This window comes from Apostichopus japonicus, chromosome 11, assembly GCF_037975245.1.
Source record: "Apostichopus japonicus isolate 1M-3 chromosome 11, ASM3797524v1, whole genome shotgun sequence".
NCBI lineage: Eukaryota > Metazoa > Echinodermata > Holothuroidea > Aspidochirotida > Stichopodidae > Apostichopus > Apostichopus japonicus.
Window position 1 is genome coordinate 2,913,919 of NC_092571.1, and position 26,831 is coordinate 2,940,749.

The window sequence follows — 26,831 nt, forward strand, 5'->3', positions numbered from 1 at the left end:
AAGAGAATCAAGCAGTAATGTTCTATTAGTTAGATATGGCAGTACATTGGGATAATGCTGTTCCTATAGCCAGACATGCGGGGTTCAATTGAAGCGTTTGCATACCATAGGCCTATCCATGACCTCTAATGTTTAAATGACGTCTGGTCGAGATTGTTCACTGTAATGACTTACCTTCGATTTATCCATTGGTTCTATGACAGCGCATTTATTCGGTGTAAGTTCAATGTTTTAACGCCCTGTGAATCAGGTCACATCAAGGCAGATTATCACTAACTGGATCACTCTTTCGGTGCACAACCCCGTCAAGTATACACCTACTAGCATTAATGTAAGTATTAGCCCAACCACACTTGCTTCTGACTTGTACAACTATGTTATCAGTAACTAGAGACGGATTTTTTTCGCCTGCGTAAATAAATTATTGTCTTGTCAACGGTTCCTCAAATCTCTGGGACTGATTTCACCGATCATAATCTAGTAAGTGCACCATATTTTCACATGCATGATAGTTAGTTGTAAAGTTTATATCCACGTCATTTAATGATTTGACATATTCAGTTCACCACTGTTACATGACCAATATTACATCGTAAAAAAAATAATAGTCATAAGCCTACTTGTTTAATGTACTTCGTGCCTTATATATCCTTCAGTATATTCGTGCTGAACACTATAAACGAAATGCAACTAGTTCATAAAGTGATTGAGAAGCCATGAGTGTGTATGGAGTGATCTGCCACCATGAAAGTGATACCGTCTAGATTAACTAAGTGGTGTGGTACATAACAATAGGTTCCTATACATGTAATGAACGTGGGGGAGGAGTGGGTGGGGGGTTGCGTCAGTTGTCTGATGCAGCCTAATGGGACTCTATTTGTTATTATAGCAACGACTAAAAATGTGTGGTGTGGAACATTAACAAGTACTAGGAGGGCCATCGTGGTCATAGGAATTGGTGGTGGTTTCCTGTTGGGTCAGGTGCATGACGTATGCATGTAACCGAACACGCGTTTGTGCTATAGTGCACTTGTTTAGCATTCAGGCTGAGGACTTGATGAAAGGAACTACAATTAGTAAGCAGATGTCATTTGATCAAAGAAAAAAAACTCATCTGGGGAATTCTATTGTTAAGGGGTATTGTTAGGGTTAGGGTTCTCTGGATTCGAACAAAGGAAAGAATGGGGTCTTCACTCTGCATGTAAACAACAAAACAACATCTGTTTGTGATGGTGGGTGGTGTGTGATAATTCTTGAAATGTCTCATGAAGTCCTAGACTGTTAGAGCAGTTGGACTCCAACCTTGATGAAAATTGCCTGGAGATGATATGTATTGTCTTTGTGAGGTCAAATGTTCAATAACCAAAAACAGTATTTCGGACATTAGGCACATACCAAATGAAAATTGGCCGTAATACTGCAAATTAGTTAATGTAGAACGCCAAAGGTCACTTGAGCAAAAGGGGTCAAATGATCGATCTTGGCCAAATTTGTGCGAAAATGTATATCCTAAAGGCAAAACTCCTAAACGGTAAAGACGATGGACTTCAAACTTGATGGTTATGTGCCCGAAAGGGGCAATTTGTTGTATCCAGCGTTTTCAATATATTGTACGTTTTGATCCCACAGTCATTCCAGTAAATAGCTTAGTTCCAAAGATGCAAGAACAGGTCCATGTTTATATATCTGTGAATGGCCAGCTAATCCACCCAATCACTTACCTTACCAATAAGCCAATATGCAACGTGTATAGCACAGCCTTAAGTGTATGACATATTAGATACAAGTTTAGTTTTCAGTATTTTGATAGGCTGATACTTTCAGCGCCTAAATTATCATCTCTTGCATCCACGAAATGATTGTGGAAGGGGAAATAAACGTGTCATAACTGTTATCAATTCTTTGTATGTTATTATATGTTCCTGCAGGTATATTCTGTGACAGTAAGACATTGTAGCAACTCTATAGTCGTTTTCAAGTGATATCAGCATGGCCACCAACAGTTCCTCTGAAGCGAATTCGTAAGTTTAACGAATTAATGATATTGATTTTCACTAGCAAACTACAACTCACACAAACAGTATTTTATAGGAATTAACGCCATCGCGGGGTTTAAAGTCACAGGCGAGTCACCTGATGGTCACCTGATGGCTAAATGAGTCAAGTACAATTAAGGAATTATTTATTTTAAATTATTTACATAACATTAATGCATTAAAACAATGTATCTTGATAGGAGGAATGTAGCATGTGCTACACCAACTAGAGACCACTGGTCTAGCTATTAACTATTAACCGATGCTTGAGAACAATATACCATTGATAGAAGGAATGAACTGAATACAGTACTATGTCCACCTGGTATACATATGTAAACTGACACACATACTGCTCATACATAACAGGCCCAGTGCAGCCGCATAAGTAATAAGCTATCTCTACACAGTGAATGTCACATTATCTAAAGCATTTGCCTTTTCGGCAGCTAATCCTCTAATTTCCATTTGTTTGTCATGTGAGTATCTCTTTCAATTACATTTCATAACATCAATGCTTTTGATTTGTGTCCTCTTTCATGTATCTCAAACTTAAGTATGTTTACTATTGAAGATTTGTTGTGATATTTCAGTGGCTGTATGACAAATTGGCTTAACAACAGGCAAAATTCATGTCTCGCGAGTTGATTCGCGACTTAATTAGACTAAACTGTTAAGGGATGGGATTTCTACATCTCTTTGTTCCGGTATAAATTTAATTTTTATTTAGATATTGTGAAATACAATTTTTGTTAATTGAGGGTGACAAACTGGAAGTGAACGCCCTTAAGAGACGTAAATATGGGGATTATCTCCAGAGTAACTTTAAATGGGACATAATGGAGCTTACGGGGTCAATATATACATTCCATACTTTATATAACAATACTCACAACTCAAAATACAATGCTAACCCGACCCTATATACCCTACCATATCCGAACTTGCATAAAGCTAAATGAAGGAGTTCCATCAAATGCAAAGGTTAGCTGTAGTTACGTGTTAGACTTTGCAGTATTCTATTGTACCATTATATTAGATTAAAAGCACAAAAAGACGTCATATGGACAATCCCTTTAGTAAGGTTTATTAAACGTTATTTTACTATATGATGAATCATCAAGGTACACCATGAATACCATGGTCATTACATATACTGCGATCACTTTATTAATTCCTCTCTTAAGATTCTCAGCTTTCGGATCGTCATACACATTTCCAGATTTGCAACTTTTTCAAGTGCAGTGCTTTAAAACTCATTCGACATAAAAAATAAAAATCTTGACGTTTGGTTACTATCATTTACTATCATTTATAAGCTGTGCAAAATCCAAAGCTCACTAATTACAATATTCATCCAAATATCAATGGATACATAATACCTGTAACAACTATAGGTGCATTTTTCGTTTTCTCTACGTACAGGAGACATTTGCATTGTACAACTATCCGTAGATTCTCGACAGAAGATAATTGTCATGTATTCTGTATGGATTTACAGAAGGATGGTCGCCGCATGGCCGTGTCTGGATACAATGAAGAGTCAGCCTTCGTAGACCTTTTTAGCTTAGATATTGACTCCAATTCTCACGAAAAACCGTTGCTTTCGTCTCAACCTACCTTTCGTTTTGTGCAATCGCTAGAGTCATATGAAATTAGACCATGCGTTTGCTTTCTGAATGATGATTTGCTCGTATCATCTTTTAGAAATGCAATAATATTGTACGATTGTAAATCTGGCCAGGTCATCAAAGAGACGACATTGAACAAACAACCCACTTGTATGACAACCAGAGACGATTACATTTATGTCTCGTTTGGATATCTCATCTTTAACGTCAAAATTGCCAAGAAGGTGTTTGTCTTTGATATTAGTTTGAATAAAATCAGGACAATCACCTTACGAGGATTAAATGACAACGACTATCCAATTGACTTTACCGTTAACGAAGATCAAATATTTTGTACGACTCATTTCGGAAAGGGTTTACTTTTCAATGCAAGCGGAGATGTAGAAAAGAGGTATAAGCATGCATTCTTTGATGCATTGAGTGTAACGTTCAACGAAGTTATTGGTTTAGTAGTTATATTATGGGGTAATAGTAATCATGATCGAGTTGTTACTATCTGCCTTCCCTCTGGAGGTCCTTATTTGGCTACATTTAATGTTCCTCTTTATTCTGTGAAAATCAGAATCAACAGTAACATAAACAAGTTCTTTGTCGTTACTAAGGAGACGGGAGAAGTATACGAATATGACACAGTAAGTAATAATAATTTATTTTTAAATATCCGAATCTTTCACATGCAGTTCTATAGATCACGATCCTTGGGAATGAATATCAGCAAGTTTAGTATGACTGTATGAGCACACAGCAAGCAACTGCGGGGGAAACATTCAGCAGCGAAAAACCTACGTAAAAAGCTTCTATAGAGTTTATCATTAAAAATAATGAATATAATGAAATCAAAATAAAATAATGATGTAGCTCGTGCGTTAGGAGCACATTTAAAGTTATATGATCAAACTTTTCTTTGAGAAAAAGAGCGTTGAAGTGATGATGCATGGTCGTTTCGTTACAAAAAAACTTCGAAGGTTAAATACGAACTGTACGTTTCTATCCCTTACAGGAAGGTGAAGCTACGAAATTAAATTGCGCCATAAAAATTAGATGATTAAGGGGACAAATTTGACCTTGCCAATTTGGAAAGGGGTGGGCCTTTGTGGTAGGTCTTGGAAAGGACAAAATTGTTCTCCCCCTCCTCTTAGAAAATCAGAGTAAAGTAAAACTAGATGAGACATTCCCGTAGTTCAAAATTTCAGAGTTATTCCTTTCTCTGGCATTTATTGTTGGGCTTCAAAATCGTTACGAGAGGAAAACATCTCTAAATGCTAACGCTTCAACCATACTCCAAAGAAAACAAAACGTAAACGGAAGATTTCTTAGGTATTTTTATCTGGTAAGTGGCTCAAAGAAATGAATTAACACAAACAACAGTGTTTTTTCCAAAACCATATCCTTAACTGTAGAATCTTCTTGAAATAATCATTCCAGTAAAAGTTGTGGACAAACTGCTTCGAACAGTATATGAAACGAGAAACGCCTTAGTTTCTAAACCAACACGTAGGCATAACAATTAAAACTATGCCTATTGGCCTCAGAAGGGGGGAGGGGAACTAACTTTGTAAACTGTGTTTTTACTCCTCAATGGAAGCCAAATTAATTCATGCGATGTGATTGCGCGTGTCTATATGTGTGTGTGTGCTTGGGTAATAACTTGGTTCGTTAACACCAACTCATACATGTTGGTTTAACTTCATACTTTGTATTTGGTTTAGATCGGTAAGTACGAGCCTATTAGCCCTCGTGGGCGTTGTGTGGGACGGTGACAATAAGGTTAATTAAGGTATTGAAACAATGTAATCACAATATATATAGCTATTAAAGGAAAGCTTGAATGAACACACTAGGTTTGGTGCACTGGGCAAGTACAAGAATGTCACTTTTAGGGGAGTCAAGTGTCATTTGAGGTCAACAGAGGTCAAATTCTTTACCATAGTAAAGATTGTTAAGATTAAACTTTTATGAATACAACACTTGCTGTGTGGAACAAGACTCAACAAAGCATTTGAGTTCAAAGTCTGAAAACATATACTTGAACTATGAAGTTGCAACTTGAAGTGAGGGCCTCGACGGATTGTTTTCTGCGCAGGTCAAAAGTCACAACAGTTCAAAGTGTAAACTTCAGCAGGTTTAGCCAAGGCGAATATGAAATACGTTAGTTATGTAGACCACATAGTAAGCACAGTTAGCATATTCTTTTTTTTTCTGGAGTTTAAAGGCGAGTAGAGGTGAAAAGTTTAAAAAAGTTTAAATCTAATTAGTCCGAAAGTAAAGTTTGAATGAACTTGCCAAATTTATAGGTAGATTAACATCAATGTGTATCATTTCGGTGAAAACAATGGTGAAATCGTAACATATTTTGTGATCATTGTACATAAATGTCTCATGTTGCATTAGACTCATTGACTAAGCCCGTTCACTTTCTGTTTGTTCTCTATCTCAACTATTATTTCCTAGATCTCAATAAAGGTGGCATGTAAGTTATTTATCCAACAGTTGTACCAGAAATCTAAATAGCTGGATGGTTCCTTCACCTCATGAAAGACATGTTGTGTGGTACGATATATTAAAGAGTAAGATGACAAAATGGGTTTCCAATAATTTTGAGAAGTGAGGTGACTAGAGTTTATTTGAAAACCGGATTTGCACTTTGATCTGTAACGCGTAGGAAAAAAGAGGGTATATTCAATACTTTACAACTACGTGTTTCTTGTTTCACAAGAAGAAATGAACGCAATTTCATGATAAAATATATAACTTTTTTCCTATTTTGTTCTTATTGTAGAGAGATATCTTCACTTTTGACGATCTACTTGCATGGTTGTCTTCATCCATCGCAAATGAAGACCAAATGAAGTTATTCCGTTACGTTCATGGGCAGCAAAAGCACTATGAACCAACGTTTATTGACAGGACCATCTTGCAACACATGTATGAACATCCAAGAAAGACAGAGAGGCTTTCTGCCGAAGAATTAATGGAGGCATGTTATCACGCAGGGCTAAGTGAAGCAGTAGAGGTGATATCTGTATACCAGAAGATACAAAGCAAGTGTCGCACTAAACAGCGTAAGGCAAATTCACTTTAAGAAAAATATTCAGTCGACTGCAATTGTCACATTTATTGCATTCATGGGATATGTTAACAGTATGGAGGGAGGCAAACAGTTGTGGAACTGCAGAAACGCACCTGAATTAAGTGCACAACACGGCAGATTCGGGGGGGGGGGCTAAATGAACACCCCACCACCACCACCATCGGGTGAACCAACACTGTATTTATTTAAAAAAGAAAATGGCATGAAATTCAAAGTTGTGACATACTTAAATGTCATATAACCCAGGACAACCATTCAACAACTTTCGAGAGGAATATTGATCGATTTCGAGACTGACTAGCAATTTAGCGACCGTCTGCAGTGATTAGTTGATCAACGTTTCGAGATATAAAAAACAAAAACAAAAACCGGTAAACTTGCTTCAGAACTTCAACTTCAATGTTATTGGCTGGAGAACAGGGCACCCTCAGAAGCTGCTGAACCCCTTTTAGACCTTGTTCGTCTTCCTAGCGATAAAAGGAAATTCAGAGGGAGGAATTGCAATCTTCTCTGGAATCTGTCTCAGGGCTCTATATTAGAGGTCCGACGGGGGGGGGGGGGCGCCTGAAAGGTAAAACTTTTCAGATATTTATTATACTCTCTGGTAGCGAGTTTAAAACACAGAATATAGATATTCTATGGAATTTATTTCAAAGCCATGGTGTGGGTACAGGGGGAGACATCCTACATAAGTTGTAAGATGTTAAGACATTTCTTGTACTCTAGTGGGTGTTGGGACTTTAACCTGCAGTGCCTACAGATACTTCTCTTGTAGGTATGTAATTTAACCATGCACAGACTGAAGCACATTTCAGAGAAGAATTCAGTTTTATCGTGATGTATTTTAAAGCCGGTGGGGTTCAGAGCGGAACCGCGGAAGGTATAAACATTTTATTAGGCTAATAATACCTAATCTGGGAAATGTAGATATAAATGTATCATATAATTAATCATATGTTTGAAAAGAAGGAAAACACGAAAAGAAATTTAATGAGGAGTCAAAGTCGATGTGTAACCACTGTCAAAGTAATCAAGGACGTCACATGTTAAACCATGCTGACTTTATCCGAAAGCAATTTCATTGAAAAAGTTGAAGTGCTAAGTTCCACACTACATTTCCAGCACAAAACATTTTATTTAGATATAGCTTGACGTGACTTCAATGGACGTGATTGTTATACCAACTTCGATTCCATTATAATTGTTGACTCCAATTAATAACCACAACTGATGCTAAGGACCATAAGCATTCCCCATTAGTATATATTGACTAAATGATAACGTATAAAGCATCTTTGCAAATGTGGTAGGAAAGATCAATAATTGTTTCTGATTCTAATTTATACACATTTTAAAGATCCGGGAGTCATTGGAAAGCTTCAAGCAATGCCTCATGGAGAGCAACAATACAACACACACGTCGGGAGGAGAGAGAGGAAAAGGCAACAATTGAAAGAAAGACCCAAGGCAGCAGAGCAGGAGAAACAAGAACTCATTGATCAACTGATTGAAATGTTTACCGATAGACTGCAAGCCACACAAGAAAGACTGCAAAAAATAGAGGCTGACAATTTACAATTAACTCAGAGCGTAAGAAAAATACTATCTCTTTAAAACCATCTGCATGACCTAATTTGTAGCCACCAGAATAAAATCATTCCATTGTGTACCTGATTCGAGAACTGAATTTTATGTCTTCCACAAGGTATATTTTCTTCGTGAAATTTTTAAATTGGAATTTACTTTCAGTGTATCAAACATATATCTCAATATGTAGCAGTCCTTTAGGCTCCCTTAACATATATAGTTCATGGGTTTAGTTGAATAGTTGTGTTCATTAAAACCTCCATATAATTTTTCAGAAGAGAATGATCCTAAACATAGGTTATCATATGCTAGAAAGTTAACACAATAATCTTTCATATTTTAACTGCAACGAGCATATCTTTCCGCCCCGTGACCTTTCCCATACTTGAGCCGTTTAGCCATCTTATGTGAATACCAAAAAAAAAAGAAAAAAAGCGCACATTCCTATTCTATTTATGGTAACGTTTGAGAAGTTGCATCTTCGTGCACTAAAATCTATGGAACGAATATTGCAGTAAACTATGCCACAGGGCAAGGTCTGAAACACACATGACACAATCCCAGTTTGCTATTATGGTGCTACAATGGACACAGAGACGATGTGGCCCATCAAGATTTATTGGAATTGTTTTTCATTGAAAATGATAGTAAATCATACCTTTTGATGGATTGTACTTACAACAGCGCAGCTGGGCATGCAGAGAAAAGTCCGAGATAATGTATTTCAATACTAATGCTCATTCGCAAGTTAATAGGCGTATAATCAAATCTGACTATTTCGGACATTTTCAGAAGGAAGAGATGCTGAAGGAGCTCGGTGGGTCGAAGAAAAGCTTGAAAGTTACAAAAGATGAGCTGGCGAAGTATCAGCTGAAGTTTGCCAAAGAATCGATGGCATTGGAAGAGGTCTTGAAACATACCAGAGAAGACATGTACAAAACGGTAATCGTGAGAATATTGTTATTCGGTTGTTGAAATATCATTTCCATGGGTTAAGATGGCAAATGCCAATAAACATATAATTATGAAGGTAATTCATTCAGTACATGAAATCCAATCTTTCATACAATATTCAATTCAGGTTGTGTAACTAACATTTGACAAATTATGTAATCTACACTGACAACGTCTTCGACTAGATATACTTGTTTGTAATGTTTAAGTTTGATCCAAACCATTTATCATAAGATATTTACTGTCTGACTGTCTGTTTTATCAACAGCTTTCACCTGTGTCTGCTCATGAAGAATCTTTTCCTGAAGAAAGAGAATCTTTAGACTTAAGTCGAGGATCGTCTTTAGCTGGTAAGATCATTCTGCACTAACAGTTAATTTAATGCTTGCATGCCTGTTTATATATCAACAATTGGAATGTTACGATACCCCATTTTGTCTAAGCTTGACTTTTTGTGTAGACGCCCTGCTCTGAGTCTGCAATTACCTGCTCGGAGCTGCTCAAGATTATGTAATCAACTAGTGTTCTGTAATGGAGATGAAAATGGAAAACTCTCGCTTGTAAATATTGAATACGATGATAGGAATTAACGTAATGACACTCCTTGAGATGACAGATGTCTATCCTTACATAAAATATCGTGGTGTATTGTGGGTATGAAGCGTACCACTGGTTAAGGTCCATGTTTAGACATGTATGGAATGTAATACATCGTTTGAGGTACGTCCAGGATTAATGTGGTATCTATCTTTTTAAGTCAGTGTTACATGCTATGAGTGGATCTGTGCAGTAAAGACGTCCATTATTTGACAAGTCTATGTACTGAATAGCGTCAGAAGAACATACTGTTATATGTTGCTGGATGACACCTGGGTCTAATAATCAAACCATTTAAAAGCAGTTGAAATTGACTACGTTGCTTCTGATTCTTATATGCACATCAAACAGTTAAGAGACTAAAAAATAAAGGTACACTTGTTTTGGGAGTTCCTTATCAGTAAACAGATTAACTTGTAACACGTATACACAATCCCAGGAAAAAATTTACCCCAAATTTACCGCGGTAACATACCACACTTTTACCCCGGTAAAACCGGGGTAAAAACGCGGTAAATTTGTTGTACATTACCGCGGTGTTTTGGCCCTATGGACGCGGTAAACCGCGGTTTACCGCAGTAAATTACCACAAATTTACCATGGTTTTACCATACTTTTACCCCAATTTTACCGCAATTTACCACGGTGTTACCATACTTTTACCGCGCTTTTACTACACTTTTACTACGCTTTTACCCCAAATTTACCCCAATTTTACCGTTCTTTTACCCTAATTTACCATATTTTACCACGCTTTTACCACAGTTTACCATTCTTTTACCCTAGATTGACCACGCATTTACTACACTTTTACCCTAAATTTACCACAGTTTTACCGTTCTTTTACCCCAATTTTACCGTAGATGTACCACGCTTTTACCTTAATTTACCTCAATTTACCATACTTTTACCACGCTTTTACCCCAATTGTACCGTATAATTACTACGCTTTTACCTCAGTTTTACCTTAATTTACCATGATTTTACACTAACTGTAGGACAGTTTTACCTAACATTGAGCATGATTTTGTCCTAACTTCGATCAGCATGTATACCATATATTTCTTTGAATTTCACCCATCAATGTACTGTATCATAATTTGGCTATATGCCTTTACCCTTATTGTAATGGTTGTATGCCTGACATGTAAGTCCTCAGTTGTAGAATGCAACAGTTTTTAATTCATCAAATCCATGGAGGTTTCACATAGAGAAAGCTTTGTTGAATTTCAATCACCCTAGATGATATGATTCCTGACTCTTTTCTATTGAATTAATTGGTAGTCCAGATTGGACTTTTGATCTCTTATTGTCCTCAAAGACTTGTTTTAAATGAAAAAGATGACATTGACTTGTCAAGTCATTTAATGGACCTGACAGAGAATACCCAAATCTGAGGACACTGATTGGTCAATTTTTGTGTGCCACAGTGTTGAGGCACAGAAGCTATGCCTTATGTGTGCTAGTTTATATAGTTCTTTTTTTTCATTTTAAAGGCTTTTAGGTTCTCCCTAATAATGAAAATAGAATTAATTGTTGTCTCCTCTCAAATATATCAGGGATTCCATGAAGGAATTCTCTATGTATCTATCCTCTCCTTGTTTTTTTAGGAAAAGAGATGCATACTATAACATATAAGAATAGCAGTTTGTCTCTCTTCTTTATTCAACTCATATCCACAGGTAATTTATATTGCCAACATTAAGATATGAATAGAACAAAAGGTTTGTCATATCAGTATTGCAAATATATGGGACAAAATCATGGAAAATTGCTGTAAATGTACCATCATGTTTCATAGTGTGACCCATATATGTTCTACTGTGGTAAAATCATGGTACAATTATGGTAAATTTACCATAGTATAATTGCACCATATAGATTTACCCTATTTTTACATGGTTAATCATGGCACAATTGTAGGAATTTCACATATGTAGTTTATGTACCATATAAACTTACCTTATAAATTTACCGTAGTAAATGTACCGCACTTTTACCCTACTTATACCGCGGTAATATCATGGTAAAACTGCGGTAAGTTTACCGCGGTAAATGTACCACACTTTTACCCTACTTTTACCGCGGTAATATCATGGTAAAGCTGCGGTAAATTTACCGCAGTAAATGTACCGCACTTTTACCATACTTTTACCGCGGTAATACCATGGTAAAACTGCGGTAAATGTACCGCGGTTGATTTTACCACAATTTTACCACACATTTACCCTATTTACCACACATTTACCATAGTTTACCGCGGTAAAATTAGGGTACATTTTTTGCTGGGATTACTATGCACAAAATTAATTTTAAACTTGTACATAACGTTAACTAACTGATATCAGTTCAAGTTGTATTCCATTACTACTTTTGATTTGAGAAATGATCCATTTAACCAGACAGCTGTGATTCATCAGTTCAAGTGACTTAACTATACAGTCTAATTCCCAAACAGCTTATTTTAAATTTTATTTACTTGAAACCGTATAGCTATGAAAAACGTATAACTATGTTAAGATAGAAACATATAAATACTACTCAAATTATTCTTATCTTGAATATTATTTTCAAGACTAACATTCTTCCTAAACTCACCCTTTAAAAATGACCAATTTAAAACAAGTGCAGCAACGCTTCAGAAGCTCAGCCTACCTCCCTTTTAAGAAATGTGTTTCAATTGGCAATATTTTTGAGCAGTTTATCCATATATACGTACGAAAAATGTTAGACGGAGGGTAATGGTGTCAGTACTTTCCTCCCATCTTCTTTTTTCCTTGCTTTATGTTCCTTCTTCAAGCAGACTTGTTTGTTACAATGTTAGAAAGTTATATTCCTTCAAAGGAGAAACGCTGTCACGAACTTATTTCAAGCAAAAGATTGTTGTACTAATCACTAAGGATAAACTATGCCCCATTGCAAAACCCAAAACCAACAGTTTATGCACTTCGTGGTTTTCATTTATGCAAAAATAGAAAGAAACATGAATCCCTTTGCTAAACCTGCTAAAATGGTGTGGATATGACGTTTCACTTGTGCTGACCCAAAATTGCTCACGCAACTTGCACCATACAATAACAGAACGACCAGCAACTTGTTTACAATCGACGTACCACAGAGAAACGTTAAGGAGCAGAAATCGGAATCGGTTCCTACAATAAAGGTCATTTTTCACATGTCGTATTACGGACACAAACCGTGAAAAAGTCCAAATTGCAAATCTGCCAGGTAATCCTTTTAAAGAGAATGGCATTGAACTAGAAAGGAAGCCTGAATAAGAAGTAAATATTTGAGAAAGTCTCCCACTGGTGGAACTATTTCCAAAAATGACGGGGAAATAAAGATGGAAGACATTTTGCTACTCATATCAAAACACATACTGTTCATGAATACCAAACAGGTCAAAGAAAAATTTCACAATCATTGCATATTATATGTGGACTTCATTTCATCATAAATGAAACTCTACAAAAGACCCTCTTTTGGTCCTTCACATGACAACAGAAATATTTTTCTGAACAACTTTGGTTTACCACCATTCCAATGTTATATCCACATTTCAGCAGATTTGGACAAACGCTATAGAAGACATAGCATGTTTACGTTTTCAGAAGATGACCTCTCGTGACCTCAAATAACCTTCAAATTTATAAAATAAACTTCTGACGAAATTTCAGCCAAATTGAAAATGATGAAGTGGCAGTCATTCAAACACGGTGGCAAAAAGTGAGAGAATTTCGGCAGACTCACGATCGCTACAGCTCAGCTGAAAGCTTTCAGCTGAGCTTAACATTGGTTGAAGCTCTTGCATAATTGCTTCTATTTACATTCTATTTTCATTTTAGCTGATTATGGAAGGTTGATGGTCGGAATTGCCGAAAACCTTACACTGGACATCACTTTGAGATTAGCAACGCTGTTTGGTTTACCACCGGCAGAAGCTGATATGCTTCGTCGGGTTTCATTCCTTGAGACCCCAGGGATCACTCTACTGAACTTCATGAAGACACGAAATATCATCAATATGTATGATCTTACTAACTTGCAAAAGGGATTGATACTCCTGCAAATGAACAGGATTAATGAGAACCTGATAGTACCATACCAGAGCAAAATTGATCCATTTCACTTTGAAGAAAACCAGGCACCAAAATTACTTGATTGGCCAACCGGTAAGAAAATTTGTGAATATCAGAGCAAAAAAGTGTTTCGCAGATGATTGCAATATTTAATGTGTACTACAAATGTCACTGTGATTGATACATGCCGTTTGAAAGGTAATATAAAGTGGCAGTATTTGGATGGAAACACAAATCTGTACTATCTGTCGGTTTTGAGTTATGTCATACACATAGTCTTTCAAGTTTAACACCTTCTTGTTTAGATAACTATCAAGCTTCACCATTTGCTGAGGAAAGACCTGTCTCATCCGAAGAATCCGAAGAAAGAGATATATCAGAACAACAACATGACGAAGCGAGTTTACGAGAAAGGACAGATGACCTAACAACATCAACACAAGTTTCATCACCGATGCGATTAAGACGTCACCACCCATACATAGAACACAAAATCAACTGTGAGGGCGGTACCATCAGCATCACAGGGGTGCGTCTTACAATCCCCGATGATGCCCTACCGAATGATCATGTGATAGCTGTAAATGTCATCTACGATCCTGAGATACACCTTCCTGGGGGTGCTGAAAGAGGCAGAATGACACCTCTGATAAAGCTAGAGCCAGAAGGACTCAACTTATGCAAGACAGCAAGTCTGATTATTCCTCATTCAGCTATTATCCCTGAACCAGATCGTCATAGCGTCATTGTTTTCTTTGGACAGAAAACTGAACGTGAAACAGGAGGTAATTATTGCAGCTATAGAAAGCTATGAAGATAACACATGTGCCCTAAATTGATATATAAATCGCAATCGAAAGTTGAAGATGACATTGTTTCGTACGACTTATGTAATTTACCATTGTCATCTTCATTGAAATTCTTTTCGACATTTATTTGTTGTGCAGGTGAGATAACTTGGACTGAAGAGAAATCTCTTTGTTGGAAGTTAGACTCGGAGAAGATCACTCTTGACATTAACACCCTGAGCTACGTCTTTGTAAATTTAGTCAGCCAAGAAACAGAACAGAGACACACTTTCCGAGTTGTTCCATTTATTGATGCAATACTTGATGCTAAAGATGATGTCTTAATAACTGTTTGTTGCTGTAGAGATATTGATGAAGAGTACAAGGTGAGAATTGTTAAAGATTTTATAACTCAAGTAGGCTTAACTAAACTTGCAAGGTAGTGCACGCATTTCTTTTCTGTTTTCAGTACATTTCTCTTTTTATTCTGGTAGAGGTGTTATAAATTTACAAAATATACAAAACCAAATGATGGCATTGTTATATGACTAAAAACGACAGAGGAGAAATAAAATTATCAAACTACCAATAGCGCACATAAAGATTTGACGAGCAGTTACGAAAGTTTACTTCATTTAAGAGCCAAATTTACTTACATTACCAAAGACCGTTCTAGTTTTCCATGGAAAAGTTGTTCTAGTTCTATCGAGTCTGGTCTTGTTTCTGATTTCCATTGTCATAATCACTCCATCCCAATAATGATGAGTGGAAGAGAATCAATAATGATAAGTATATAGAAATATGTCATACGATCCCTCCTTGCTGAATTAAGCTTGAATTTCATATCGTTATATTATAGTTACTGTTAGAAGACCATCAGTCCAAACTGAGTCTAGGGAGCTTTGCAACTTTTCAGATAAGTCGAACATTAAAGGAATGTGGAGATGATACGTCCTACGTTGAACTAATGATGTCATCAGAGGATGGTAGCTACCAAGTGACAGCTGAATTATCAAAGGTTTGATCTCATTGCAATCAAATGGAAACTCTGAAAGGTTCAAAGATAGAGGATATGTAGTTCATGAAAAGAAAAGTGTCAATTTTGTTTGTAGTAAATGTGCAGTAAACATATGTTGTCGAATAGCGACAAAAGTTAGGGACGTAAGTTACTCATGTTCTTTGAGTATTTGTTGTTTTCATGGTTTTCTATTTTGTGCCATATTTGTATTTCATTGATTCATATTTGGATCATTCCTATTCAGTACCTTCTTAATATTAACAGGTCAAGGTTGATCATCTGTGTGCTGCCAGTAGAACCACTCATCAGTTCAGAATGAAGAAAATCCAAGATGGAGACATTGATTTGGTTGATGTGAAGTTGAAAGTATCACAAGATGAAAAGAACCGGATATCCATTATCCTCCAGTCGAAGGTGAGATCGATTTTCAATTTGATGATGACTGGCGCTATGTGTAAAGTTTGTTCACCGATCTTCAATACACACCTAACCAAACACATTAGTATACTAGTGACTTACTTATCAGAAATTTAAGGTCACGTGATGTGATATCTTGGTACAGAGTTTGATGTAACGTTTAATTTGACTCTTAATAGTTAAGGTAGCTATAGTGACGTTTTCGTGTTTATTTATTGTCCTGCAGGTAAAGGATATTCTCCTTTCTCCAGAAAGCAAAGGAATAATTTGTAAAGACGTTCAGCCAGGTAAATTGTCCAACTGTGCAGTCAATTAATATGGTTCTGAATACCGAATTATCATGTATGTACTTTTTATTGATAAGAGACAAACATAAATAAAAGCAACTTAAGAAAGTATTTTTACAAGCTATTTGTTGTTCATATTTTAGATGACAACTTTGTGAACTTATATTACCATACTGTGAGTAAACCGTTCGATATTACTGTATGGCATTTGGCGCATTATCATTATTTTTTCATTTTTTAATTGCGCTATACTTCACTGCAGTATGTTACTATGTCATGGTCTGCTTTCTCAAGCAATTTACATTTTCTTCAAATTTTATGGCATATTGGCACTTTCAGATTTGCAAGAATACCAGAAGTTGATACGGGAGGTATCGACACGTATGGACAAACAACATTGTGAAAATCTGGCAATGTGTTTCAATCTCTCGCCTGCGGAAAATGAGATGATAATAAAGGATGCAGAACCTGGAAAGATTTTGCTAAAAATATTAGATGAAAGAGAACTTATAATGCCAGATAAAATGATTACCTTGTATGAAGGATTAAAGGTTATCCATCTCAATAAAGTAGCACGACTGGTTCTTGAGTACATCGACACAAGGAGAAGTAAGGAACAGGAATATGAAGGGGAAACCGGTGAAATTGAAAAGGTTTGATATTTACCGAAATAAAATTGCCGAAATGAAAAAAGAAGATTTCAATAAGGAAACAAATCGACGAAAATTTACGTTGTCTATGTTAACGGAAAGTTACTCTCAGTTAACTATAAATTGACTTAATTCAATCAATATGCTTATCTGCCAACAAACTTTACCAACCGCTTCACCGTATTATTATTTAAATAAAAAATATGTTATTTAAAATGTTACTTCTTGGGCACAATCATTATAAAGTGCAATTTGAATAAATCCATGTTGACCAGAATATCCTGCCAAACTTGTAACTGTTATTCTCAGTAATTAACAGTAGAGGTAAATGTGTTGCGATGATTTCAATTATTGCAACTTATTTCAGCGCCATTTATGGTAAATTTATCTAAATATTGTGATAATATTCCACATCAGGTTGCTCGTTCCATTTTCTCGTTTTGCTAATACAGGGCCAGCAGGAACAGGAATTGAGCCCAGGAAAGGACTCGAAACATGCAAGAAATATCAAGATATTGGTGGAAGAGGGATATACGAGACTGAACATCCAACGAGCGTTGAGGTTGTCTCATGGTAAACTAGACTTGGGGCGAAGGGTGTTGCAACTCGTTAAACATGAACATGGTAAAGTAGTGAAGAGTTCACCTTTCAATTTGGAATTGCTAACATATATTCCATCCTTATTATCTCGTCTCTATACGTATTGTACTGGGGATGGGATAGTGTACTGAATCCACATTTTCTGTTTTGCAAAATTAACAGTAAAAGCCTTTGCACACCGCTTGAGGAACTAAACTAAAAGTTGGTGGGCTAATATGACATAATAGGATGGGGAGGGGGGGGGGGTGTTCTTCGACTTCGGATTTAATGCCTGCGTGACTATTGACGTCATTTGCTCAAACATTATTTTGGCAATTACATGAATACCATCAAAATAATATGGACGAAACCTACAAGCAAGTAGGATAACCACAGACTACATATTTACAGTGCATTAATCCATGGACAATGCACTGGCCACGTGATCTAAGAAGGTAATGGTTAACTTGGGCAAACTAGTAAACGTACCAAACTGACCTGATATGTGCGCTGTTAACATATTTCAAGTCTCAAGAATATTGCGGTAGCTAAAGTTGATTGCATAACAATATTGCTAGAAATTTATATTTAGTAACTAGCCTACTAGTTTCTATTTTTGATTAAATTCTTCCTCGTGTATAACATTCAAATGATGTCACCGCGTTGAGCCGCATGGACTTTGTGGAACAGGTTACGTCGAAAAACTTTAATTACAAGGAACTTACAGTAAACGCATACATTTCATTTTAAACTAGGCATTCTCTAGTGACAATCATTGTACATATACACTACAGGTATGGTTATACGTTAAATGTTTACTGTCCAATTGAAAATGGAAGCTGTGGATTCGTTACTTGTTGCTAGCTGTATTCATGTGAGGAGGCATATCTTTGAAGACATTTACGTCATTAATAGGCTTTTCTCATAAATGTTCCAAACGTGACGTTTATGAAAATCCGTTTTTATTATGTTTTCAGAGAGGCTTCCTCTTTTTCCTGGATCTAACCTTTACAGAGAGCAATACATTGACCAGCAGGGAGGAGATATGTTGATTGCTGGTGTTATTTTAATTGTACCAACCGGTGCCTTACAGACTGGACGAATCGTCAGCATAACAGTTTCTGCTGATTCAGCTATTCAAGGACCGATTTCAAAGGAGAGTCTTAGACTAACACCATTTGTTAAATTTGGACCAGAAAACCTTACTTTACAAAAACCAGTCACCTTGATAATTCCACACTGTGCATTGGCTTTAAGTAACTGCGATGTGGATGTGTATTCTGGCGCACTACAACCAGGTGTTTATTCTATTCTCGCTAATACTCACTGAGGTCAACCATTTAATAAGTACTCCTCCTCTTTCATAGCAGCCACAGATGTCATGATGTTGTTGTTATATGTAATTAAAGCTTTTTTATCACTGATTTATGGAGTATTTATTTTAGTTCTTTATTTGTTTGTTTCTTTTGTTTGTGTTCTGTTTTTGTTTCTGTGTTTTGGTAAAGCTTATCAGTAATGATATTGCACCAAGCAAATTAAAGGTAATGCTTACGTCTGAAAAAAAAGAACATGGCATATTTCGTTACAGAAATAAAAGCAACTATAATTCTTTTCAAATAAAAAATTCCATGTGACAATGATAATACATCTACCAGGATCAATTTTCATTAAATCATATATACAGTGACACAATCTGTAAAGATAATTTTCCGAAGTATCAGAAATATGCAATCAATATTAAAAGCATCATTTACTTCATTTCAAAATTTTAATTGTTGTTAACTTTAATTGTTTTTCCCTTTAGGTATTACCAAATTAGTCCAGCAGAAAAAGACTATTGAATGAATTATGCGCCCATTAAGTTCACCTAATTTAATTTTCTGTAAAAAAAATTGGGAAAAAATCCAGTTGAAGGGGATTTTTAACGCGTGGTATTCAAGAGTTAATTTTTTTTAAATTGCTTGTAACTAATTACATTGCACTATCAGACATTTATGCTAACCTCAACTTTTAAGCGCTTTAGTCTGCAAAAAAAAAAAAAAAAATAAGCCGAAAAGCGAAAACATTCAATATGTTATACTTAACCATTATTGATATAAAGTCGGAAATTTATGCAAACAAATATCATCTATTATTTTCATGACGTCTACAAATGCCTTGACTTGGTTGCTTTAATATATATTTAATTAAACTTTTATTTCTGATTGATAGAGTATTGCTTTTATTTTGGGGGGCGGGGGCAATGCTCATAAGTAATTATAGTCCACAAAACACAACGAGTGTACCCCTTATGTTTCTGAGATTAACCTGGAAGCATATCACACAAAAATAGTACGTGCTACGCTCTGTTAATCATGTAGTGTTACAAGTAGTTACAATGGAAGATTCACTTTGCTTATTTTTTCCAGACAAAACATTGAAATGGAGCCTTGAAAACGTCACCTGCTCTATGAATGCTCATCAACTTGAGGTTAAAACTCAGAAACCTTGTCTGCTTGGTCTCCACGTCCCTTACAAACCCAAGATGAAGAAGCGTCTTTGTGTCATTCCGATCATGAAACGAGTTTCTAACCTAGAGGATGACTTGACAGTTAGTCTTTGGTTTTACAATGATGACAAACTGGAATATGATGTAAGTAATAAATATATATATATCATTTTATCGTTACTATAGTCGTAGTGGGAACATGGATGGTATCAAAAAAAAAAATGCGAAGCATCTTGGTCGTCATATTTTAATCAAAATCTATTAAATCTTTATGTTCATTCAAAACTATGTTTCTGAGTGGTATTTAACTTCATGCAATTACTTATGAAAACCTGACTACAGCATCGATTCGTATATTCGAAACATGTTACAGTTATTTGAATATATGCTGAGTAACTGTACGGAATCTCTCGACTAAGTGTGCATAGTGTTAATTTTAATAGCCAAATACTTTGTCGGGAGTCCAGTCGCGACCTTGTGAGGGTACTACCAAAATCTAAAGATAAACTAGTTTCCTGTCCATATGTATTTCATGGCGGGAGAAACTATTCGGTACGACAACAGTGAAATACTTTCAGCATCATATGTAAATATTTTTCTTAACAATAACTTATGTTCGATCTTTTGGCCAGAGTCTCATCAATGAAGAAGTGTACAACCAAAGAGGAATAGAGCTCCATAAACCTATCTCTATTTTGATTGAGTCCTGGACTTCGTCTGTGCCTGTCACCATTACCAGCAACAACATACAGTGCACCCCACATCCAGGTTTGAAAAAAGTGGTAAGTTTCTACCAATACATATTGCTTATCTTATTTGCCTGTTGTATTTGAATATTTTCAACATTTCGTTAGTGAGGATCGACAAAAATGCTTATATCTGTTTTTATTTTGATTACTTATTGTACATGATGGGAAAGATGTTCGATAAATTGTTTCTAAATAAAGCCAAGAATTAGTTATGATTTTGATTCAAGTTTTTTACTCATGCTTGTGTAAAGAAGCACAACCATGACAGCCTCAGAATTATTGAAATAAAAAACACATTTTGTATTTTAATGACAGAATTATTGTATTATAAATGAAATAATTAGGAAAGGTCAATCACGACATTGTAGAATAAGACTATGCAAATTTTTGGGGCTAACCAAGCATCTTTCCTGTATTAAATTGATTGCGATGTTGTTCGTGACATTAGTCTAACGAGTAATGCAAAATAGCCACTATGTCATTGAAATAAAAAAGTGAAATTATAACGGTTATTCTGTATAATATTAACAGCTGGTTTATCGCAAATATTTGTATCATTTATTGAAGTACAACTTTCTGATTTTCTTCCTATTAAAGGATGTCGACATGGAAACCCTTTGGTTACAGAACAGACTTGAGGTTGCCTTACTACTTCAGAATAAAGGGATAAGAGATGATTTCAGTCTGGAAATTGAGTCAAAATATGGAATACTGAGGAAAGTCCTCTTTCAGTTTCATATTCAACTGAAGGTAATTATGTAAATAAATGTGTAGTTTTGTACCTGAAAATTGTGGGACGATGTAATAGCATGTTAGATCAGAGGCCCGAAAACGGTCCATTATTTTTCGTTCCTTATTTCCCTCAACATAAATACCAACTCTATCCTAATGATGATTTTTAGTTACTCTACCGAACTGAAGAATTTAGCACCATATAAGTTATACCTCAATGTAACCGAGTTTTTCGAAAGCAGACAGCTCACTGCATATTCATCTACAGGCTTCAAGACCGAGCATACCATTCAACATGACTACAAACATGATCCAAATACCAAACTCTCCAACTTTGTTGTAATTCTTGTTGCGATTTGATGTTTACATTTGTAAATATGTCAATTGCATGAGCAATCCATCCGTCAATATAAGCAGCTACTGATGAGACCCGGTAATTATTCTATGAGACCCGGTAGTTATCCTATGAGACCCTTTGAGATCCTATGAGGCTCAAAACGCGACTAGCAACAGGACATCTAGTTTTTACCAAACAAAATCATACACCCCAACCAGAAATTTCCAGGTACCTCATAATTTTTATCCCAATGGAATATATATTTTCACAGTACCATACGACCATATCGGTTCCCACAATAGTTATCCAATTATGACTCTCATTACTTGTATATATTTATTATACGGCAACGTCACAGAGTCTTGGGGAGATCACCACTGTCTTTAATTCAAACAAATTGACTGAACCACGACCCACCAAACCCTCAACCCTCATAACCGATGGTCAGAATGCATGAAGCTTGAACTAGCTTCAACTGTAATGTAATGTCAAAAAAACTTCGGCAAGCTCCGAAGACTGTAGATAAATTGTTCGACGTCTTGGTAAAATTGTACCCAGTAGTTTGTGGACGGTCGGTTTAGACACCCTTTCTCCGGGTTTTGTCGGTGAAACAACTGTTTTAATGGAAACAGAAAAATGTATTCTCTTTTCCATTCCTTCTCCTTGTTTGTTGTCTATTGCATTGACTGTATCGTCTCATGAGGAGTAAATTGTTATTGTGATTAGGAAGGGTCTCTTTCATTTATGACTATATGCATCTATGGCATGTCGCCGAATTTTAAAGAGCATGATTCACTTTTGAAAAGCCACTTGACAAATAGAGGGTGCTTTTAATTATCTACAATATGATTTGAAATCCATTGCTGAAATAAAATGAAAAGTAATGGAATGGCACCTATACCCTCAGAGTTACTACCACACACTTCAATCTTGTTCGATTTTGGCAGCCAGTACCATTCTATACATATAGTCAAATGAAAAACATGAAAAATTCCCATTTTGTTCTTGTAATAAATTATTAATATACTGTATAAACGAAGGTATATTAATTGCATCATATTTTTACACAGCATATCTTCGAGTTACAAATGAATGTTATTATTGTTCATTTTATTTCTTCAGGTCGAAAGGTTACTACGCAACGATCAAATCGTATCTCCATTCCAACAAATAATACCTGAATGTAAGTGTTCTGCAGCAGTGTATCAATATTTACCATATTGATTTGGGATGAAAACAATGTCAAACGATTTAGAAGTGTTTAGCCTTTTCTGAAGCTTGTATGTACCTTTTCACTAAACTGCCCCAAGGTTTCCTCTGCATGCTTAATGTACAGGGATTGAACTGTACGTAGGGCAATGTAACATATATTAATTATGACAATAACCATAAATCTCCCACTCCCCTTTCTTGCTCTCTCCACCTCTTGACTGAACAGATATCATCGGATCTTATCACCAGCTAAAGCAGAACTTATCAACGCGTCTTGATGCCGACCAATCTATTCAGCTTGCAAACGTCTTCCAACTTCACCAGGATGTCGTTGCTAACATCGGGAAGCACCGATCTCCTGGACCTATCTTGCTAGAAATGTTGACTAAAACTTCAAAGATATCCCCAGCGAACATCTCTGCTTTGGAGAATGCTTTAACAGAGCAAGGGAATGAAGAATGTGCCGAACTTATCAGATATTTCAGAAAGGAAAATCCAGTGGTTGAAGCCACAATGTGTCCAAAAATGAGTATTTAATCCAAGGCATACATATGTATACATCTCTTATGAATCATTTGTTCATGTGATGAACCGTTCCAACTCACTGCTCTTCAGGAGATCAAGTGTTCTCATTGTTAAAATACTTGGATAAAACTAACTGTGGTTCTGTATATTAACGTAAGAATTGAACTTATAACTAAGTTACCGCTGTACAAGAAATTGTCGCAGGTTGGTAGACCTACCAATACGTGAATACCTTTATCGTGGGACACTCCTGTATTCGGCGAGGCCCAATCATCTGGAAAACAATTAGCTTACATCATAAAGCAGGCATCATACAAATGCAGCTCATACAACACTAGCAGGACTTTCAGGATGATCAAGATGTCATGTAAATAAACGTTATCAGAACAAAGAATGAGCAATTACTTGTGCAACTGTCTGTTCTAACCAGTCATCATATTTCTTCATATTTGTGAATCTAACACCTACTACAAACAGAACAGAGTTTCTGTAGTACATTTGTTAGGCAAACGGAGGCAGGACGCATTCATACCGCACACTACACACACATTAATATTTCTATTTATCTCTGTTTATTTTCATCATTGATTTCTTCCATGAAAACAGAACATGATTTGTTGTCATTATGATATGTATATATGATATGTATGGCGTACGGTGTCTACGAGTGTATTAAGGAACTGCTCGTAAAGTCAGAGCACATTTAAATGAGTGGTTTTCTATTTTATATCGAAATCATTGTTATCAGAAATCGTAACATCATAATCATAATTTCGTTATCTGAATAATAGAAAGTACACCACTTGTTTTTCGTAAATTTTCTAAAAAGAAATGAATCATTGAATAATTGTATGTCTGTCACTTAAGCCAGGATTAAAAGTCTAGTTTTCTTTAACGTCTTTTATAAACTTTTTTTTTTTCTTCACTTGTTTAACAATATTCTCTTCCTGAAATATACACAGAGAATGTGTTGTTATTTGTTGAGTTCGTATGACTTTGGTATGAGCCGATGCTTCCTTTTAATACATTTGTAACAAAATGAATATTCGAAGATGAAACCTTGTTGCATTTTTTAACATAATAATGTCGGTAACAGTTGTCATTAATTCTACAAAGAAGAGACAATTTTCTATCGCAATACGGTCCTGGAAAACACTGTACTCTATACTGAAAAATGCTTGGACACCTTTCCGTAATGTTCGTTGATACAAGGCTTTTTTTTTTTTTTTTTTGGGGGGGGGGCTATTGAATTTCCTCTTTTAAAAATTTCTGTAAACGATGTCCATAATTTGAGGGAGGGGAAGGAAGAAATAAGATGACAATTTCTTCAAAATGTAATCTTTCCCTCGTCATTACTTGTAATTTCGAGGTTTATACCAGGGTTAGAGTAGCAGCTCCCTGCTTATACTATAGTGTAACGTATTCATTTTCTCCTGGTCGATATCCACTGTACTACCCTCTACAGAGAATGATTGATTAGATTGTATTAAGTATAGTATAGGTATTGTCATGTATACCAGTCATAGCTATCACTTTTGCCGACACTTGATACATCGACGGAAAAAAAGGGTCCTTGGGGTGTCACAACGTCAGAAGTTAGAAATCTCGACAACAGGATGCCTATTCAAAATTCAGAACTGGTTATCACACTAACTTAACTACAATAAAACGTTGCCGCAACTTTTTGGCAAGAATACCATTTTTGCCTATAGTTCAAATCCGCGCTCTTAATTCCTAGTTGATAACCGTATTGTTACTGCTACACGTAGTTTAATATGGAAAATGTGTTTAATCGTTATTTTCATTGGGTCTCTATACGACGATAAAGATGCCAAAATGACGGAACGCTTAAGCACTCTGGTTGTTTCGACGACGCCATTAGTAGCGAGACATTTACAACCTCATTTGATTGACGTAAGCATCTGGGCTGAATACCGGATAACATGGATCAAGTGGATAATTATGAAATATGCAACTCAGATTGATATATACTGCAACTGAGGGAAACTCAAACACAAAATATGTTGAGAGAAATATTGCGAAATTAATTCCTAAACATTTGGTACAAGCGAAAGTTGCTGCAAATGCGCTCTCTCTAAAGATATCACAGTCTGTCTTGAACGTCTTCAGAACATGACCGTGTGGCATAGTTGTATTTAATATCAGTAATATACATTTTTAGAACTAGAAGCTAGAAGACTATTTATTTTTGAACGGAGCTACAGTAAACTGTAAACTACCTGAAATTTGGATAGACCACGAACGAAATCTTCAAATTGTGGTAGTGATTGAGTTTGTGGCCGAACTTCAGATCAAAGCACATTGACAAGTTGGTCGCCGATAAACACTCTAGGAATGTCGCTACAACGAATCTCTCTGTACAAAGTGACTAACATGTAAGGGTCGCAAACGAACGTCATGATTAGTTTAACAATTTCAAATCTTCCAGCAAATGCCTAAGTCTGCTCTAATGCCCGTCATCCCCCTGCCTCTATAGAAACCCACTCGACTCGACTCCTCTCAAACTTAAGTGTCGTTCATGGTCCAGCCAACATTTGGTGGGAATCAGTTGGTCATCAAAATTTTTTCCATTTTCTATTAGATTTTGCCCACCTCCACCCAACTTTTATATTGGGTCCCTTCAGCAGTACCACGGTAAGTGCACACCCTGTCCTACCCTCCTCCACTAACTCCTTTCTCAAACCCTCCTTCCGACACGCCTACCCCCTAGGTAGTATCTCTTGTCAGTGTCAAGGTTTCAAATTTGGATATATACCTTTGCCCAACGTATGTGTCTCAGTACCCCGTACACTACCCAGTTGGGACATTTGCTTCTATACTGTAGTGCCATATCCCGCTTCAGAGCACTCGTATTGTCACTGCGAGCAATATGAATATCATGTTTCTATCAGATCAAGGTTAGGAACTGTTTGCTCTGTCAGTACCAGTGCGTTGAGAGCATGATATTGGAGTACAGTTTAGAGCGGTATTAGCATTAGGAAATTGTCCCAACTGGCTGTGCACACAACTCCTTCGATGAATATTCAGTTGTATCGACCAACGTGCAACGTGAA

General features: G+C 36.2%; 1 protein-coding gene across 1 annotated transcript; it reads left to right on the forward strand.

The window, feature by feature from the left end:
• LOC139975838 (uncharacterized) lies at positions 1-24,935 on the forward strand. Its single transcript, XM_071984063.1, has 21 exons — positions 1-331; positions 1,929-2,021; positions 3,462-4,299; positions 6,447-6,729; positions 8,116-8,348; positions 9,138-9,287; positions 9,568-9,649; positions 13,742-14,068; positions 14,281-14,760; positions 14,923-15,149; positions 15,623-15,781; positions 16,046-16,195; positions 16,425-16,485; positions 16,825-17,138; positions 17,588-17,759; positions 18,692-19,012; positions 20,123-20,346; positions 20,835-20,984; positions 21,549-21,701; positions 23,143-23,203; positions 23,459-24,935. Exons 2-21 carry the CDS (start codon positions 1,990-1,992, stop codon positions 23,767-23,769), a joined length of 4,728 nt encoding a protein of 1,575 aa, XP_071840164.1. The 5' UTR covers positions 1-331; positions 1,929-1,989; the 3' UTR covers positions 23,770-24,935.
• The last annotated feature ends 1,896 nt before the right edge of the window (positions 24,936-26,831 follow it).